General features: G+C 41.2%; 2 protein-coding genes across 11 annotated transcripts in view; one reads left to right on the top strand and one right to left on the bottom strand.

Moving 5' to 3' along the window:
- The window catches only part of LOC1278739 (maternal protein pumilio), a 158,259-nt gene extending 139,627 nt beyond the window's left edge, over positions 1 to 18,632 (top strand). For all 8 annotated transcript variants that reach the window (XM_061649819.1, XM_061649822.1, XM_003436610.2 and 5 more), the window contains 4 exons: positions 4,160 to 4,370; positions 7,346 to 8,506; positions 8,597 to 8,765; positions 8,873 to 18,632. In XM_061649819.1, the coding sequence (XP_061505803.1) occupies positions 4,160 to 4,370; positions 7,346 to 8,506; positions 8,597 to 8,765; positions 8,873 to 9,434 (2,103 nt within the window). In that variant the 3' untranslated portion in view covers positions 9,435 to 18,632. The remainder of the gene's footprint in view (positions 1 to 4,159; positions 4,371 to 7,345; positions 8,507 to 8,596; positions 8,766 to 8,872) is intronic.
- LOC5667525 (uncharacterized) overlaps positions 1 to 19,083 on the bottom strand; it is a 386,862-nt gene that overhangs the window by 318,161 nt on the left and 49,618 nt on the right. The window lies entirely within an intron of this gene.

The following is a 19,083-nucleotide window of genomic DNA, read 5'->3' as shown; positions in this document are numbered from 1 at the left end:
AATACTTTTCGACAGGAGCTTCGGATCTTGACCCCAACCGAAGAACCAGTCTTGTTTGCTACATAGGTAGAAATCACTGCAAAAAACTTGTTGTCGGTGGTAATCTCTATATCCAATGTTAATGGCGTCATACCCAGCTGGTATGTGAAAGAAAGCAACTTCTTGGGCCAAATAAATATGTACACAGGTATGAAGTCAGAGCCACTTTCCCGCCGAGTGGTGGTCGCGTCATCACGGTCACGTACCCACAGCCCATGTTGTAATCGCCAGGTTGCGAATGTGAGGAGTTCATCGAGAAATACATATGAGAGGAAGAAAAAGGGACAGGGAGAAGGAAGACATCACAGACAGGCAAGCATTGTGGATGTGTGTGTGTGTGTTTGGATTTCATCATGACCCTGGTCAGCTTTCTGATGGTCACGGTCAGAAGCTGAATACCATTGTGCTGTGTGCACGATTTGAACTCTCTTAGTTTTCTACGATGCTTTTTTCGCGATTTTGTTTCTAAATTTCGGATTAAAGATTATGTAAATTTAGCATAGTTAGCCAATGTTACTTTAGTGCATGTTCAAGTAGAGAAAAATCATCTGCAAACAGATTCTCGTAATTTCGTCTGCTAGACCACCAACAAAAACGCGCCGCAGACGATGTGATGTGGTGCTTAACATGCTGGTCGTCTTTGCCAACATGCTGTTCGTTAATGCGGCGGTCACGTGGTGAGATGAAATGGATTGCATCCAAAATACTGGTTGTGGGAAAATTGAAATGAAAAATCCAATCGTGTCCTGTTTTTTCTAAACGTTTCCTAAGAATTCTGGCATTTTTGTGATAGCAGAAACCGATCGGTCATTTACCTTTATCTGCACACACACACACTGTCAATGAACACACCACATGATGACGTGTTTTTTCGTGAAACGTGCGCTAGACGACCCCGATTGGCGGTCGGGCTAACGAGCATGCCACCACACACACCTTCTCACAGCAGCAGCACAGAGTCCAGCTAAGGTCGATGACAAAATGGTCTACCCATGGTGGCGATTTGTCCTGTTTTTCCACCTTCTGGGACATTGTTGTAATTTAATTCCTATTGGTAAATCCATCAACGTCGGCGAAATTAAAAGTGAAAGCGTAATGGGATCGTGGGGAGGAGGAGGGGTTCGTTTGTAAGCAGGGTGCGCTCTGCGGGTCGATGAGGGTCATGGATCGTCACTTATGCTAAACAGCAGCAAGCTGCCAAACAGAAGTGAAACACCCGCACATTCTCGTCCGAGGATTGCTCCATTTGGTGCGTTTGAGGTGTGTGTGTGTATGTGTGTGGGTGGGAATGTAATGACTGGTATGCTGGATTACCGTCATCAATTAACATATCACATTAAGCATGCTTAGGAAAGCGGGAGCGATGCGATCGATCGAAGAGAGCTGGTTTTCACGCGTGTATACAGTATTAGCTTCGGAAAAGGGGCCCCCTATTATATAGATGGCGCATAAGGTGCCATAAAACCCAACCGGTGAAAGTAACTGGTTCGCCTATATTCGCTTCTAGTTGGGCTTACCCATTACCGACCACGAAGGAAAACTTGTTTTCATTTCAACTCACTTTCGCTGCTAGTTTACTGGGTCTCAGTGATGAAGGGTGATGATGTACGCTGAATGTTAGTAGCGACAAGCCCAAAAGCTGGCAGGTAGGAGTGTCTCTGCCTCTACGAATGAACTGTGTATGATTGAACAACAAAATTACTGGTTTCTGCGAACGAATTAGACTAGTTTCGTTATGAAATCAGGCTCAAACCCACTGCGCTCATTCGAATTACCTGCCAACTTCGTTGTAAATTGTTACGCTCAGGGATATCTTAAAGTTTTCTAATATAATCCAGACGAATCGATATTGTTGACATATTTTGGTTGAACTCTGCTTTAATTCTTCTCCGCAACGGTTCTTTATTCCACACCGGCGGTGATAAATTTAATTTTCCACTGGCCGTGTGCAGTGCAGAAGTGGGAGATGGAGACCGGAAGCTTAAAAGTTCATTATAATTTTTGCTTACATTTTATCCAACGCCCACTCAGCGTGTTTTCTCTGCAAGTGCCACGCCAGAACAGTGTGCGCTTTCGTGTACAGCATAAACCAAGGAGAGAGATACCACGACAAAACAATAGTTGGTTCATTATCACCCGCGACGGTGGATCCCTAGCCCCTTGGTAATTGCAATTTCCCTAGCAATTCGCGTGCAATCAGTGATCTCTTCTGGTGGTGGCGTGCTTTAATAGCGAAGGAAAGTGCTTCTACGCTGTATTGGCCGTGGAGAATCTTTCCACATTTCAATTCTTTTTTTTTTCCTATGCCTGTTCCATGTTTCCATTGCTCTTCGTGGAAATCAGGATGAAGAAGGAATGTTGTTACATCGTGTGCACTGTGCGGTAGTGGAGCTACCATCGGGTTTTAAATCAATTACTATCGGGGCGAAAGAAGCCCGGATAAGCTCCTCCAGCGAGAACGTATTAGTCTATATTTTATCTGCTTCTTTACATTTCTAATTCCCTCACTCTTCTACAAGCGAAATGTGTGATATATTTGTATACATGAAGCATAATAGCTCGAGCTCGCGTGTCCACTTTAATGAACCGTGGCTGCCTTCGTGTTTCTCCTTCTTACTCAAGATCGGTCTCCGGGAATCGAACCCCTCACACCGGGCCTTTTTTTTAAGAGCGTGCACGAGGAGGATTCACCTGTCGTGATAGGCCGGTATTGATAATTTCCTCCTGCGTGTGTTTTGTTACGGGCCCAATGGCTGTTTGGTGCTTATTCTTTCGAGCACGAAAAAAGGTCGTCCCCGTCAACACGTTCGAAGTGATGTGGGTTGATTATCGTTGATACTAGCAAGCTTGTAATGTAAGGCCACCATGAATAGTAAATTTTCTCATTTTTAGACCAAAAGTTTGATAAATCAAGGAAGGGAGTGAGGGTATAATTATAACTTCTGGGGAAATCGTAACCACTATTGTCTTCTCGAGGCAATGCTACACAATTTATGAAGATATCGATTGGCTTTCTGTTGCTGTAATTGTTTCGTAAATGGTTCGTAAATAGAATTCCTTAACTGGATTCATGTTTTGTTGAACAAATGACCACTAATGGAGAAGGAATGTAGATTTAATTCGATGTTTAACTGTGATTCCCTGCGGTGTTGTGATTGTTTGTGGTCACGCTTTACTCTGAAGTCAACGTGAAGTCAGGCAAAAAGGAAATCGATGAAAATTTTCACATTGTATGTCACTTTATGAACTATGAGATTTAACGTAAGATAACTTTATGACAACTGTAGAATTTTTTCTACCACTTTTATCTTTTAGTAAATATTGTACATATGACACAGTGTTACTTATGGACATTAAACCGATTTAAAATAATTTCAAATTCCGTCATGTCAATTAATGTACAAAATAATAATTTTAAACCTTAAATCAATCCTTTAGCCATAAAGCAAATTGTTGGATTTCTAGCAATTATCCCGCCTGCAGATGAAAATGAAAATATATTTTAGTTGCCCTTGTTCACATTATTTGATTGTTCGACAAATCTTTTTGTTACTACATATAACGAATGATTTTCATTCATTTGTTGGTAGTTTTATGCCGTGAAGTGATTGTATTGTATGTACGTGAAAGGAGAGTGTTACTTCTGTATGATGTATGTTTATTATAAATACTATTGCTAATAATACATTGATTACCGATTTGTACATTTTTTCCTTTCTTTTTCTCTCTTTCTCTTTCCTTTAATGTTTTCTCTTTAATGCGCTGTTACATCGTTGTTTCGTTGTTTCTTCTACTGCATCACCTCGTCAAAAAAAAAAAAAACACTGTGACAACGATTCGTGTGTAACATTACCTGTATTTTTGTTTTGTTTCTGTGTGTGTGTACAAAACCAAAAACAAATTAAACAACCCTTTCTCCCAAAATGTCGTCTACCCGGTGACGACGGGGTGTGTTTCCTTGTTGTTGTGGAAAACAATCGCAAAACAATATCAACAAAAAACCCTGCGCGCTGCGACTGTATAAATCGAAATGTGCGTGCACACGGCCGGCTATGACGATATGACGATATGTGCACCGTACGAACAACAACGACGATACTACGCGATGGATGGTATGCAGGTGATATCGGCATATTACGACCAGAGCGGTTCGCTGGTGATGGGACCACGCACCGGAACACCGATGCGGCTCGTCAGTCCGGCCCCGCCGGTACTGGTGCCGCCCGGTGCAGCTGGACCGCGGGCTCCGCAGGCGCCCCCAATGTATCCGCCGCAGCCACAGACCGCACAGCAGAACGTCTACTCGGCCCAGAACGGATCCAATGTAGGAGGTATGTACATAGTGTTCAAAGAGACATCTCTTTCCGGAGGTGTTTATGTTATTGTTTTTTTTTTTGTTTTCTTAGATTTTATTTGCAATGTACATTTTATTATATTATTTTTTGCATGTTTACTTTCACTTTATCTCAGTTAATATTAAATACAGCAAGTGTGTGAGTCACCTGATTTTACTGAATGGTAAATCATGTAAATATGTTTAATAGGCATTTCAAAGCAAAAAACAAAACGTAGCGAACTTTTTTTTATTCATAACGCTTGATGCGGAACTGTAACTTGTAATAATATTGTATATTTGTAATCCATATTCTATAATTTTGATGAACTGACATCATCTTGGGTTTAACTGATCTTGTTCGTAAAATAAGTTTTTGGTAAATTTAGATTTTTTATAAAACATTAGAAATTTCTTCGATATTAGGAATTCATTATGACAATGTAAAAGTTGACTGTTTCTACAGCATATACGGGCGAGTTCAGTCAGCAATGGTTCGGTCAGTAATATAGGTCAATAATAGAAAAGCAACACCCCATGTATACAGCAAACAGCCGCCGGCACAGCTCTGAAGTTGTGGGAAAGCGGTGGCTGGCGTTTTTTTTTTTGTTGTGTTGTTCCAACGAAAGCTGCACTTGCTTTTCGCCACGCACACATACATACACACAAATAGTCACAATCGCTTTCTATCAATTGGCACGCGGTCGACCGGAGCAGGCAGGCAGCACAACCCCTTCGAAGCCATGCTGCTTTCCCTCTGTGGCAAAAAGAAAATATGCACTCGAGAATGAAGATCAAGTTTCTCTGGGTACAATTTTCCGTCAATCAGGTTGATTGCTTCGTCTGTCTCTCCGCCCTGCTCGCTACTATGCCACCGCCATTTAGACTGTCCCGGGTGTATCATCCCGGGAGGAAAGAAATCGATGTAAACTGTAAACTGTAGTTATCACTCCCGAGGGCAGCATAGGATAGCAGTGCCCTGTGTGATGGTAGTATAATTTTAAAATGGAATTATATTTTCCTTGCTGTTGCACGAGCCACCAATGACGATGATGGTGATGGTGGTGGTACATATGTGTACCACGCGCGGTGCATGTCACTTCCCAGGGGCGCAGTGTGTTCCCCTTCTAAACTTGAGTCTTCAATCGGCCGGTGAGATCATTATATCGCGGCGCCATTATTATATGGTGCTGTTGCAGTGGCTTGGACTGAATGTCTGAAAAGCTCGGGAAAGCCTTTCCGACGACGGTCTGCACTGGAGAATGAGGGGGGGGGGGGGGGGGGTCTCCATGCATCCTCGTAGTCACTCATATTCGCGCGTTGGAAAATTGTTGAACGTGCACAGTATTAAACCGATTAATTGCGGGAGGGCCGTGCCATTTTTTCCCCCTTCTACCTTTTCCACTGAAGCTGGTGGTGGAGTGTGTAGGTAAAGTGAGTGCATTTGTTGTTGTGCTAGCATTGACACCACACCCCAGCAGGAGAGGAAACAAAGAGCATGCATGTGGGAGAAGCAGCTTTCCGAGCTAGATTGTTCAACGTTAATTGTATTTCATTAAGTTTATGATTGTAGCAATCAAAACAGCAGATAGGTGACCTTGTTCAAAAAGATATATATACCTCCTCTGCAACAATACATGCTGTTGTATATTCACAGTGGGTGGTGTTAATAATAATGTTGCTGATTATCTGTCGTCTATCTTGACATATACAAAGCCTGCCCACTGTTTTGGAGCTTTCTGCCAGCGGGAAATTTTTCACTTGCATAGTTAGTTACTGCAAGGTTTTCGTTACTGTGAACAAAAAAAAGGAAAAAAATAAATTCTCGCGCTCGTTTTTCTCTGCTTTCTCTCGGAACAACGGTATCATGATCGACAAGCTGCTCGGAAAGCTGTTTGTATGAACAAATAATCGATCAAGTAAAATAATATACTGGGCATGACTGACTAAGACAGGATTTTTACACAATGTACCGGCGAAAGATACGTTGCGTTACATCAAACCATGGTACGGTTAAATAATTGTGGTTTGTAATGTTATGCCACATATATTACAAACGAAGCGAAAAACAACACGAAACGAAGCAAATCATCATTACTTTGCTTCAAAATAATCGAATCAGAAAGCTCAACCGCGTCTCGTACCTGTTTGCACGGTTCTTTCGCAAGAAAACTCATACCACAGTAGCATAATTTTCACATTCTCCCCGGCGAGAGTGCTCTGTCAACCATGAAATTTTCCCAGTAAAGCTTCCCATTCCGTCGCGTTGTCGCTGGGTTGTGCAAACTATTCCTTACAAGAAAAAAAACACCGTTGCTGTCAATTGTGCCTCGGTGAGCTTGATTGGTTTTGTTCCAGCATCACCCTTTGAGTGACAGCATTTTCTTTTCCGGCTTAACTTCACCGCAACCAAGCGTCACTAGTCGCGGCGAGTTCGTTCGCTAGTTATCGATTGCATAAAATCGATTAAAAGTTTTGTTCATTGGCAAGTGTTGCACTGATTGTTGTGCGTTTAACTGGGTGGAAAGCGTAATGTCTATCCACGGTCGACCACACCCCCGTGATTTCATCGTGACGAAATTGGTGCCTTTGCGCAGCACTGATCTGTTCCGGTTAGAAAAGGAAGCCTTAGTCTTATAGGCTAGAGCTTTCCACGAAACGTAAATTTGCCATATCGACAACGGGTTTGGGTTGTTTCCGTCATTCATTGATTTGAATGGTTGTTCGTTGATTAATTCAGCTTTTTCAATAGACGGCCGGCCGGATGGCCTAATTAAGATAGCTTTTGTAAAACAGTTTAACATTAGGTACAAGAACAAAGAAGGATCATTTTACTTTGTGATAGCTCTGTTATTGTTATGCGAAAAATACGTTTATAACTATAATAATTATTCACCAACTTTTTCAACAATAATAAAACCAATAAATAATTTCTATTCGATCGTTTTCATCCTTTTTTGTTGCGCAAAACAGGACTCGGTGCCTTGAACACATCATCCCTGACCACACGGCGGGATTCGTTTGATCGCAATACATCGGCCTTCAGTCCCTCGCTGGACTACACCTCGGGTGCCTCGACCAACACGATGGCGATGAATGCGGCCGCGGCCGCAGCTACTGCCGCCGCTCGCAAGTGGCCAGTCGGTGCTGGGAACTACAGCGGTCTCGGTACGGTAGCGGCTGCCTCAGCCAGCCCGCTGGGACCGTCGCTAACGCCACCGCCGGTGTCTGGACTCGGTACGCTGGTAACGAGCCGCGCGCCCGGTGCCGAGACAAAGTACCGCCAGGTGAACCCGAGCCTCGTGCCCGGAATCTCGACCGGCAACGCGGCCATGTTTGGCTCGAACAACTGTGCCGCTCAGGCTATCCTGTCGCGGCTGTCTAGTGCAGTGGCACGCCCAACGACCGCACCTGCGCCCGCTCCAGCGGTGCCGGGAGCGGCACCAGGGCTCGACCGTCCGCCGGGCCGATCTCGCCTGCTCGAAGATTTCCGCAACCAGCGCTACCCGAACCTGCAACTGCGCGACCTGACGAATCACATCGTCGAGTTTTCGCAGGATCAGCACGGATCGCGCTTCATTCAGCAGAAGCTGGAGCGCGCCATCAGCGTCGAGAAGCAGCTCGTGTTCAACGAAATACTGGGCGCCGCCTACAGTCTGATGACGGACGTGTTCGGCAACTACGTCATACAGAAGTTCTTCGAGTTTGGCTCACCGGAGCAAAAGCAGGCCCTTGCCCAGCAGGTGAAGGGGCACGTACTGCCGCTAGCGTTGCAGATGTACGGCTGCCGGGTCATACAGAAGGCACTGGAAAGCATTCCGGCAGAGCAGCAGCAGGAGATTGTGCGCGAGCTGGACGGGCACGTGCTGAAGTGCGTTAAGGACCAGAACGGCAACCACGTGGTACAGAAGTGCATCGAGTGCGTCGATCCGGTTGCGTTGCAGTTCATCATCGACGCGTTCCGCAACCAGGTGTACTCGCTCAGTACACACCCGTACGGTTGCCGGGTGATTCAGCGGATACTGGAGCACTGCACGCCCGAGCAGACGGCTCCGATTCTGGCCGAGCTGCACGCGAACACCGAGCACCTAATCCAGGACCAGTATGGAAACTACGTCATCCAGCATGTACTGGGTAGGTGGATCATTTATCCAACGCGATGCATCATTTATGAGCAGGAATGTAATGGCGAGGACTGTTTTTCTTCTTTGTTTTTCACTTCAGAACACGGAAAGCCCGAGGATAAATCAGCACTCATTGCCAGTGTGCGTGGAAAGGTGTTGATTCTGTCTCAGCACAAATTTGCATCCAATGTTGTGGAAAAGTGCGTCACACATGCCACACGTGCTGAACGGGCGCTGCTTATCGAGGAAGTTTGTTCGTTTAATGATTCGTAAGTATGCCTGCATACAATGAAGCATACCGTTGTCTTAGAGAGTCAAATATTCGGCTTGGGATAAACATATCACATCGTTTCCCTTTTTCTTCCCTCATTTCCAGCGGACTTCACGTCATGATGAAGGATCAGTACGCGAACTACGTGGTACAGAAGATGATTGACGTGTCCGAGCCGACGCAGCGGAAGGTGCTGCTGCATAAGATTCGGCCGCACATGAACTCGTTAAAGAAGTACACGTACGGCAAGCACATCATCGCCAAGTTGGACAAATTTACGTTAAAGACACCGAATTCGCTGGCAGGCAATGGTGCCGGTGGGTCGGGTAATGCGGCCGCTGCCTCTGCGACCGGTACAGCCGCAAATGGTACGGCTGGCTCGGCAGCCGGTGGTCCTGCTACCAACGGGACTAATGGTAGTGCAAATAGCACCACTGGTGAACTCACTGCCAATGGCCCCTCGAACGGGGCCGGTGTAAGCAACGGAGGAGGTAACGCCAATGGCGCGGGAGCCACTGCGACAGTTGGCAGTTCGGCCAGCAATGGTGCCGGTGTTCCATCGAACGGTGTGACGACTAACAGCAACACCAACGTTAGCGGCGGCAACAGCAACGGTACCAGTGCTGGCCTGCGCCCAATTGGACCGCCTACCAATGGCGTCATGTAAGCAGGTTGAAGCCCGCCGCAACGCCTGTGGTTTCGAATGGAAGACTCGCAACGACCACTGGATAATGTGTAAATACTGTACGCTATCTTCGAATATTAACCCAGAGCAAATGCGCATACACACAGCTCAATTTTCACCACAGAGGCCAATTTTTGGGACCCGCTGTATGTTTTTTCTACGAGCACATGATTGGGGACCGTACTGCTGAATACGGCTATAAAAAAAAGTACGCATCAGACATTGTTCCTCCTTTCCTAAACCTAGGACGTAAGAATGTGTGTGACTGCTCGCATCTTTAGCCTTTTACAAGACTCATCGTAATGCATCTTCTGAGTTTGGACCAGGGATCTAACTTTATGTTATTATATTTTTCTACTACGAGCTTGAAAACGCAAATACGTTGCGCCAGTGAAATACTAAGCGAGAATCGTCAGCGATAGAAAGGGTAATCACGAATGAGAAATTAATATTCGCTTTCGAATGTATTAAGTGAAGCTACTAGAAGCAGCGCGTGTATAAGTTTTCTGTATTTTGTGTGGCCCCTCCATATATATATACATATATTTTGTGTACATTTTTATCTCGCGTACGGTGTTAGATCTCAATTCTAGAAATGAAACGAAACAGTAGCAAACAAAATCATTCGTTCGCTTGCAACTAAACAGTGTGCGAATTTGGTGTAAGAAATGAAGTGCTACACATACAAAAGAGCAACTTTGTGCATAGTTGTTTATTGATGCCTTGGTGTAAGTAGTGTATTATTTAGCGAAAAGAACAATTTGTTGCAAAAGTGATTTATAGCACTTCATTTGGCGAGATGAAATATGCAGGATGCAGGAAATCTCTGGCTATTTTCAGGTCATAGATAATCCATTTCGTTGCGTGATCGAACACACGATACAGCTAATCAGCTTCGTTTCATTGTACGTTGCAATAGTTGCGTTGATATCAGCGTTGATACCACAGGCAAATGAAATGGCATTGTGAAACCAATCGACGAACCCCTCCTTTGCAGTAGATTACAATTACGGCTCATGATTAGCATGGAAATGGGGGTCCGATTGCAATTTACATTTACATGCAGGTTCCAGCTCTTGATTTAGTTGATTGTACCCACAAACCGTAGTAGTACTGAAGTTTGTACTACATACAGAATATAAAAAAAAACAAGAGGACTGTAACTGTAAAATGCAGCGCAGTATAATGCCACGACATGTTTGTAGAGACTAAGCATATATGAATACATGTAAAACGTAATATTTATGGCAACCTAAATACGCGCACACTCGCTAAATAACACATTCAAAGTGTAGAGACAAATTGGATACCAACATCTGTTCAATGACGAGGTGAAAGTGTAAACAATGGAGCTTACTATTTGTTGTGGAAAGTGTTTCGCTGTGTCGGTAATCATGGAGCATAAATAAAACGTGGAGTGCAGGAAATTCGAATTAAATGAAGCCGTTATACAGTCTGAAGAGCTTACAGCTGCTACAAGGGATTAGGCTTGTATTGAAGGAGGCGGCCGAAGTCGCCAATATAGTTGCCAATAATGGCCATGCATTGCAAGAATGATGTTTGTCACAATGAACAAATCCAATGTGCATCTCCATCCCATCTGCATGTACTCCGAGGCGCAACATTTTGATAAAGAAAACTCTAGTATACATTTGAGGTTGATGCAGAAGTGGGTTATTCATTTACAGCGTGTAGAATATCCCGATTGTTGCAGTTGTTTAAGGGTGTTGCGACAAAACGAGCAACCGTCAAGAGAGAAAGAGAGAATTAAGTAGTGTATGAACTGCTGTAGCGTATAGTAAAAAGCAGAAGAGCAGTATCAATTATTTTTAATTATTACTAGGAAGAAGCTGGCATAGGGATCATTTTTTCGAAAACAAAAATTAAGAGAACAAAAATTAAAAAATAAGTTAGCATCCACACAAAAAGCATTGCTACGACGTGACTTTTTTTTCAAATTGAAACCAACTATCAATGACATAAATCGCGTTTGGACATACTATCCTCGACAAACGCTGGAGTGAATGCGTGCTCTATTTTGGTGGATGTCTGACTTGCATAACGATGGATGAAAATTGACCGTATTTGTTAAAGAGCAAGAGCAAAATATCCATCGAGCGGTGACTTTAGAATTACTCTAGTACAGTTTTATGTAAGCAAAAGAAAAAAGAAATAATAACGGAAACCATTTACTGCCATCCCAGTCCAACGTAGTTTGTACTAATGCGCGGTCTGGTGATGTGCCGCTTTGGGCAAGCGTTTCATCTAGCTAATAGTAGAGCGTTACAGTTACATTATCCACATACATTTACCAACTAAGGATGATGATAAAAACTCATTTCATTTATTCTTCTTACATCAGTTTCCGAAACTTGTAGAGTTTAGCCAGATTTAAGAGTTATAAAGTCGAACTTACATGAACTGTATCAATTAACAACGATAAGAAGCTCCGCTCTAGTTTAACCATTTTAATACAATAGAATTTTCTCACGAAAACGTGAAGCAACTAATTAAAATATCGAACAACCCGCAGTAACAAGCAAACAGATGACTAAATATGTGAAGTATTTCTTATACTTTTTTTCCTCGTCAACTTGCCGGCGTCATGCTTGAAAAAGGAGGGAGTTTTCTGGTTCATAATAGTAATATACCTATCAAACCCCGTGAGCGGAATGGATAGTTTCTACATAAAAGAACATAATCGTGCGTTTGATAAATGGAGTAACTGTACTATTTTTAAGCACTTTGCGTATAGTCCTAGTTCTCTCACCATAGTGATAGTACGTAATTTAAAAAAAAAACGAATATAGCGCTATAATGGTACAGAAAACTAACACTATTGATTGCAACTGACCCGCTAAGATGAGAACAAGATAATTGAGGCAGATTTTCTTAGCTATCTTGGCACAGAAAGGATGACGAAGAGCGCGCCTCATCCAAGACTGGAGTTACGTAAGAACCGTGAATTTTAACGCAAATTTAGCGAATGAACAAGTAACAACTTCTACGTGTGTGGTGGCAAATGTTAGGCATCCTCGCATTTGTTTAAAACTGTCCCGTGGGTTTTGTATGAATATGAGTTAGATTGTCCTTTGTATGAAATATGCTAACTTTTTTTTGCATCAAAAGTTGCATAAACAATTTTTAAATTGGAATTAGCTGAACAGATAATGTTTAAACGTATTAAAATTAATTATACGAAATACTTAGTAAAATATTTTCCTTTAATGGATATTCTGAGCAAAATTGGTTCCTTCTTGGTAATGCTTGAATTATATTTTTCAATATTCAAAAATGTTATTGGAGCATAAAGCATAGAGGTGAATCGTGTTTTGCTAAGCGGAAAAAATACCATTACAGTAGAAAAAGGATTTTTTGGCTCTAATTATGTTCGTTCATACTAACAGGATCGCGGATATATGCAACACATCCCGTTGAACTATTAAGCATGCAGTTGTACATTCATGAAGTGGTGGGATAGAACACCTAACTGAATGGGTTTTAGATGCTGCTTTAAAATGAATCTATAAATATATATAAATATATAAAGAAAATATTTGTGCTATGTTAAATCAATTATGAACAGTGAAAATAACTATTGTGGGCTTGTAGCAATGTCTCACGACTATACATATTCCTCATAATGGATAGACTTTCTTAGAAACGATTTTCTAGACTTTAATATAAAAAACTGGTTAAAAACCTGTCACAGGACAGTGGAAAAAAGTAACAAAAACATTAAACACCTGGATTGACCGATGGAAAATAATCATATTTAAAAAGGAAAAAAATTAGGAGAACAGATAATGAGCTACGAAGATGACATAGAAATGCTTCACTGAAACCGAACTCTACCGAACTTGGTATATAAACATGTCCTTCCATTTGTTTCGTTTTCTTTGTACACACAAACACGTTCAATGCAGGCATTATGAGTTGATTAAACCATTTTAGCGAGTCCGTACGGAGAAACGAATGTTGTAAACATTTGTGACCATGAAACAGGCGATCTGAAAAACAAAAACTGGTGTGTGTGTGCACACGACAAACGATCAATTTGTATATCGCTGTACAAAATTTATATAGTTATTTTATACTACCTACCCTACCGGAAACTCAGAACCCAACACAGAGACATTTCTTGTAAAAGTGCGGCAATTAGCAAACTCACACCATCGTACGAAAACGTACGAACAAACTCAAATGGCCCGTATGCAAATCATGATGAATCACTGCAGCATCAAGCCGAATCAAAATCACCACACAACCATTACAAAGTAAAATAGATCTCGCGCATGAAGACCGACAGCATCAGGAGTATATGTGGTCGAGGCGTAAATTCTTAAAATTTTAACCAATTTGCCAGCAGTTCAATAGATGAGATTGACAAAGCGCGCGTGTATGGGTGTGCGTAAAGGAGAAGCATTTTGAATAGTGTTTGATTGTACATTAGAATTCTTAGATACAAAAAAAAATAAGAAAAACCAGTTGTAGAAATCCTTCGTAAATATTACAAAATGCATCCAACTTGCGTTACAGAGAAGCGTAGAAACGATATTTATAAGGTGTGTACGCGTGTGTGTGTGCGTGTGTGAGTTCGTGACCTTTATGCAAAAGTGTCTAGGTGGAAAAGAGAAAACGGTGAAACTACAGCTACAGTGTCCAGGTTGAGTAGAATAATAGAAAAGACCTCACGAAAATGACAACCCAAACTTCTCAAGACCAATTGATGGGAACGGTTTAAAAAGTGTGTATAATTCTCTGTACAAACCACCAAAAGAGCACTTATATATCAAGAAAAGTACGCAATGTCTGCAGAGTAAATAGTGGTAAAAAAAATATGGCGAAACACCATAAATCGATTCAGCAATGCAAATATCAGGAGAGCAAAAGCAGAAACAGAGAGCATGAACCATTCTAACACGAAACCCCAATAGCGATCAATCGAAAATAGAAGCCAATGTAAATACAACAATATCCACACTGCGCGAAGAAGCGCGTACATTTTGTGTGAGACGTTGGACTGAACATACATACTACACGAGATAAGAAATAATACCCACAATACACGCAATACCACCTCCAAAAACTGGACTGTACTACAAACACATGTCACATGGAATAGAAGAACAGAAACACAACTTTCCACCACTGAGTAGGGGAAAAGACACTCGCATACCCCCCAAAAACATAGGAATGTGTAAAAAGAAAAACCTTGTGAAAAATCTAGAAAATATCGCCACTACCATCACTACAACAACCACCACCACCACCACCACCAAGACGACCCTTGAAGATCACTTTTATACATTCTTACCACACACGCCGGAAGTTTAAGAGAAGAGACGTGTAAAATTGTGCTGTACAAATAATAGAACACAAACCCAGGGGAGGAGGATGTGGGACGAAAAAAAAACCGCTATCAAGTGTTCTTCTCAGGTTAGATTTGTTTTCTCTATAATGATGGGAGGAGTGAAGGGAAGGGCATAGGAATGTAAAGAACAAAACTCGCTCTGCACCACGTGTGTGTGTGTGTGCTGTCGACTTTACACCGATTGCGCAAGGCTTGTTAACACCGGGAATGACGGGGTTTTGGGTTAGGTGAGCAAGGTAGTCAAAAAGGGTGGGAAAATACAGAACACGTGAGTAATGGAAGCATGGTCTAACAAGCTTAGAATCACTTTGTAAAAAATATGTAATTTTTGTTGTACAATTCAACTAAATAGGGGAAAAATTATGGCGCCTGAAGAGAAGAGAATGTGTAATCTAGACCAGACCAAATGACTCGGGAAAAGATAGTACATATAGGTTCACAGTATTGCATTTCATTTAATTTCAATTTTGCCCACACAATGAGTTAAAATCATTACGTTGTACAAATTATTCTTACGAACCTCTAAAAAGCTGTGTTCGTTTGTTGTTTTATGACTGTAAAATTAATCGATTCCAAGACAAATGTAAACTAATGAGTTTGGGCTTTGATAGCAAGGGAAGGAAATTAATCTAAGTTAAGAAGACCGTTCTCTTCCTCTCTTAATCGTTCTCATTCTCTTCAGGATGCCTTTTGCTGTTCATAGACCATTTGGGAAAACTGCAAGTACTGATGCTGAGTTGTTGTATAACTTCATCGTTTGATTGTTTTGTTTAGCTAAGCCCAGAAAAGAAGCGAACGAATACAACACTAACCCACACACACACACACCAGCTATAATGCGGGACATTTTGTGAAAATTTGTACAAAAATCATCATCTCCACTAATAACAACAAGCCGGCAACGACTGGCTCGAAAGGTGGCGGGAAAGCGGAAAAACCACATACACACACTCACACAGCCCAAAAGAGAATGTAAACATCTATGTGTCCAAAACACACATTAGCCACCCCTAAAACAGTGCTTCGCTTCTACCCTCTACAATATGACCTGCCTTCATCCTCGGAAATCGTGTGATATGTACAGTGAAAGTGTGTAACATAACAAAAGTGAGAAATTCGGATTCTCCTACAAACAAGAGGAGCGAAACTGGCAGTGAATGTGCAAAATGAAAAACATATACATTTTATGACAAAATTTCTTTTTTTCTCGCTTTTAAAAAGAGGTTTAACAGACCAAATCAGCAGTCTCCCTATTCCTCTGTCTTAAGCAAAAGTCCTCCGAAAAGGACAATTCAATTTTGTCTACTTTCGCGCAGTGTCTTGCAAACTTCATAAATTCGATGGGCTTTCATCTCTGTACTTTATTAAACAGTGGAAAAACGTGATCCCAACACGCTGTGGTAAAGCCGCTTTCCCCCGACCATTAAGAATCCGTTTGTTGGCTGGTTTGCTCCTGTGTGTAAAGATTAACAGTCGCTCCCCTCCCCCCAGTGCAAATACGGCGACATTTTGTATAAATTGTTTTTAACTGTAAAAAAAAAGTGAAAGGAAACACTAACACATACAATTCATAACAAAAATCTGCGCAAAATATATCCCCCCCCACCTCCCCCCTCCCTGCAGCGCCCTACCACTACCCCGCAAACAGGCAAAGAACCAAGTCCCAAGAATTAGAATCTTTTATCTGGTGTATTGTAAATTTAAAGAAAATAAGTGGGTGAAACGATTAAACGAAGCAGCATTGAAATTGGCATTGAAATTCTGCAACCACAACAACCACACGATCTGTGATTTTTTTCTACTTGAACTGCAAGACACGCCAGCAATGCTACATAATCTACCACCCTTTTCCTTCCACCTTATCCTCCGCTCCTATCCAGCAAAGCTCTCACACCTCGAATCCTTCCCGCGTACCCAGGTCCAACTTCGGGTCCAATGTTTCGATACGAAAAAAAGAAAGGATTATCGGCACAACATCCAAGGAAAACAGACACTTGTGGGAATGGGAGGCGCGTCCTCCGTTGATTGTAAAATCGTGTAATTGTTGTGTAAAATTTGCCTACTGCTCTAAATTGCATTGCTTGTAAAGTGTACATTCGCAAACTAAAATTAAAACTTTTATTTTATCGTGACGATGTTCCACTCTTAGTTAGATACCTTCCGATTCAGATCGAGAGATCAACTACAAGCACTTCAATAACGTTCAACACGGAACGAATTATTTGCAATAGAACAGATCCCTACTCTGTTGTTAGTGTTGTTCTATTTTAACGCTGTTAAATGCAAAAATATCTTCTGTTTTTCTCTTCAACGTTTATCTCTCTCTCTCACTACCTCTGTACATTAGGACACTAACGCTCCACTTTTGTATTAAAATTCATCTCCCTCCCTCTCCCCGCAAATCAACAAGTGTACTTCTTATAAGAGCTAGAACGACTCATGAAAAAGAAGAAAAGTGAAAGGTTAAGGGGCATAACAGAGAACAACTGATCTTCGTAATGGAGCGACAAACAGCATACATATTGAAAAAAGAAGAGACAAGTAAAACTAAAGCAACACCTACAAAAAGATGGTAGGATACAAAGCATAAAATTATGCGAAACATGCAAAACCTAAAACCCTGACACAACGCGCAATGTTAAGACAAGAATGAAATGGAAGTGTGAAAATGGAAAAGAGAACGAAAGAGAAAAAGTTGTAGAAAAAACAAATTTAGCTTGAGCTAATGTAATAAAAGAGACAACAGGGAGGAGAAAACAGAAAAGAACGTATAAAGTATAAATATGTCACCGAATAAACACAGCAAAAATACAGTGTATTGAAAGAGAAAGGAAAGCTACATGAAAATGAAAGCGAGGTCAAACAACAACTGTAAATGAAAAATAAAACACAAGTTGCAATATTAAATCCGACAAAAGATAACGAATTGCGTAAAAACAACTCACAACACACAATGGAAATTTATCAGAGATTAAACTAAAATTACCTTATAAAAATGTTCATACAAGATTTTTGTTAAGACCTTCTGCATGATTCTGCAGCACGTTTGACACAAGTGAAATTGAACGTTTTTCTTTTATTGAAATTGATTTTTTTTTCTTAGCTAATTTAGTAAGTTTTGCATAGTTTTTTTTTTCGTTTTGTGTAACTTATCTTCATTTTTTTGTATTTTTACAATTCAATGATTGTGTATCCGTACGAATTTAGTTATTTACATCGTGGTAGCATTTTTCTATTAGAACGATATATATTGTGGAGGTGCACAGCGTATGCAAACACGTTTTGCTATCCAATACTTGGGACACCTGTCGTTTATGTGTATGTGTGTGTGTGTGTGTGTAGGAGTGTGCACGCTAGCATGTTTTGGGTGTGTGTTTGTTGTTTTTTGTTTTTAATCGTGTTGTCGTTTTTCATTTTGAAATTGAACCAGTTTTAGTGAGTGTTTCAATCATCCAACGTGTATAACCTATCGATTTTAGAGGCAACTCTGAGTAAATAAAACGACGCAACCAGCAACAGAAATAGAGAATAAAAAGAGAAAATACAAAACGATCAACAATAGCGTTTGAAGAATGGAAATACAGCAAACAGAATAAAAAGAAGAGAAAAAGAGGAAGCGAAAACATATGCGACTATGAACAAACAACACAAACATAATGAAGCATAAGGAACACACACTCACACACGGCTATAAATAATTATAAAAACAACATATAAATATGAAAGTAATATTAATTTGAACATAACTATAAATATTATAATACTATCAAACAAATAAATTTTCTGTAACATTGAAGAAATAATAATCCTTTTGCTGTTTTCGTTCAGCTTATTTTCCATTGAATAATCGTGATGTATCACACGTTTGTTGGCTTCATCGGTCAATGTATCATCGTGGCCTCAGTGGCTAATGCATCGTATTTTGCAATTTTGCCTATCACGGCTCAGGATTGTTCGTCTTATCAATCGTACGCATGGAATCAATCTCGTAGCTATTCCATTTCCAGAAGTGATCTTTGATCAATTCAAGTTTTGAAAATGATACCAAAAGAAAAATCAAACCAAATAGGGTCTTATAACGATCTTATCACTGACTATATGGTATCTGGGAACTGTTTTCGTTCCTATCCATGCTCAACAGATGATAATGGACCAAGGACATGTCCCCAAACCTATCGAGCTGGAGAAACTGATAACCAATCCTGTTCCTGGAAGTTGTGTTAGAATTGATTTATGTTCAACAACTGGGGACAAGTT

The sequence above is a fragment of the Anopheles gambiae genome, chromosome 2 (assembly GCF_943734735.2).
Source record: "Anopheles gambiae chromosome 2, idAnoGambNW_F1_1, whole genome shotgun sequence".
Classification (NCBI taxonomy): domain Eukaryota; kingdom Metazoa; phylum Arthropoda; class Insecta; order Diptera; family Culicidae; genus Anopheles; species Anopheles gambiae.
Note: the sequence above shows the minus strand (reverse complement) of the source record. Positions and strands in the feature narration are given on the sequence as shown.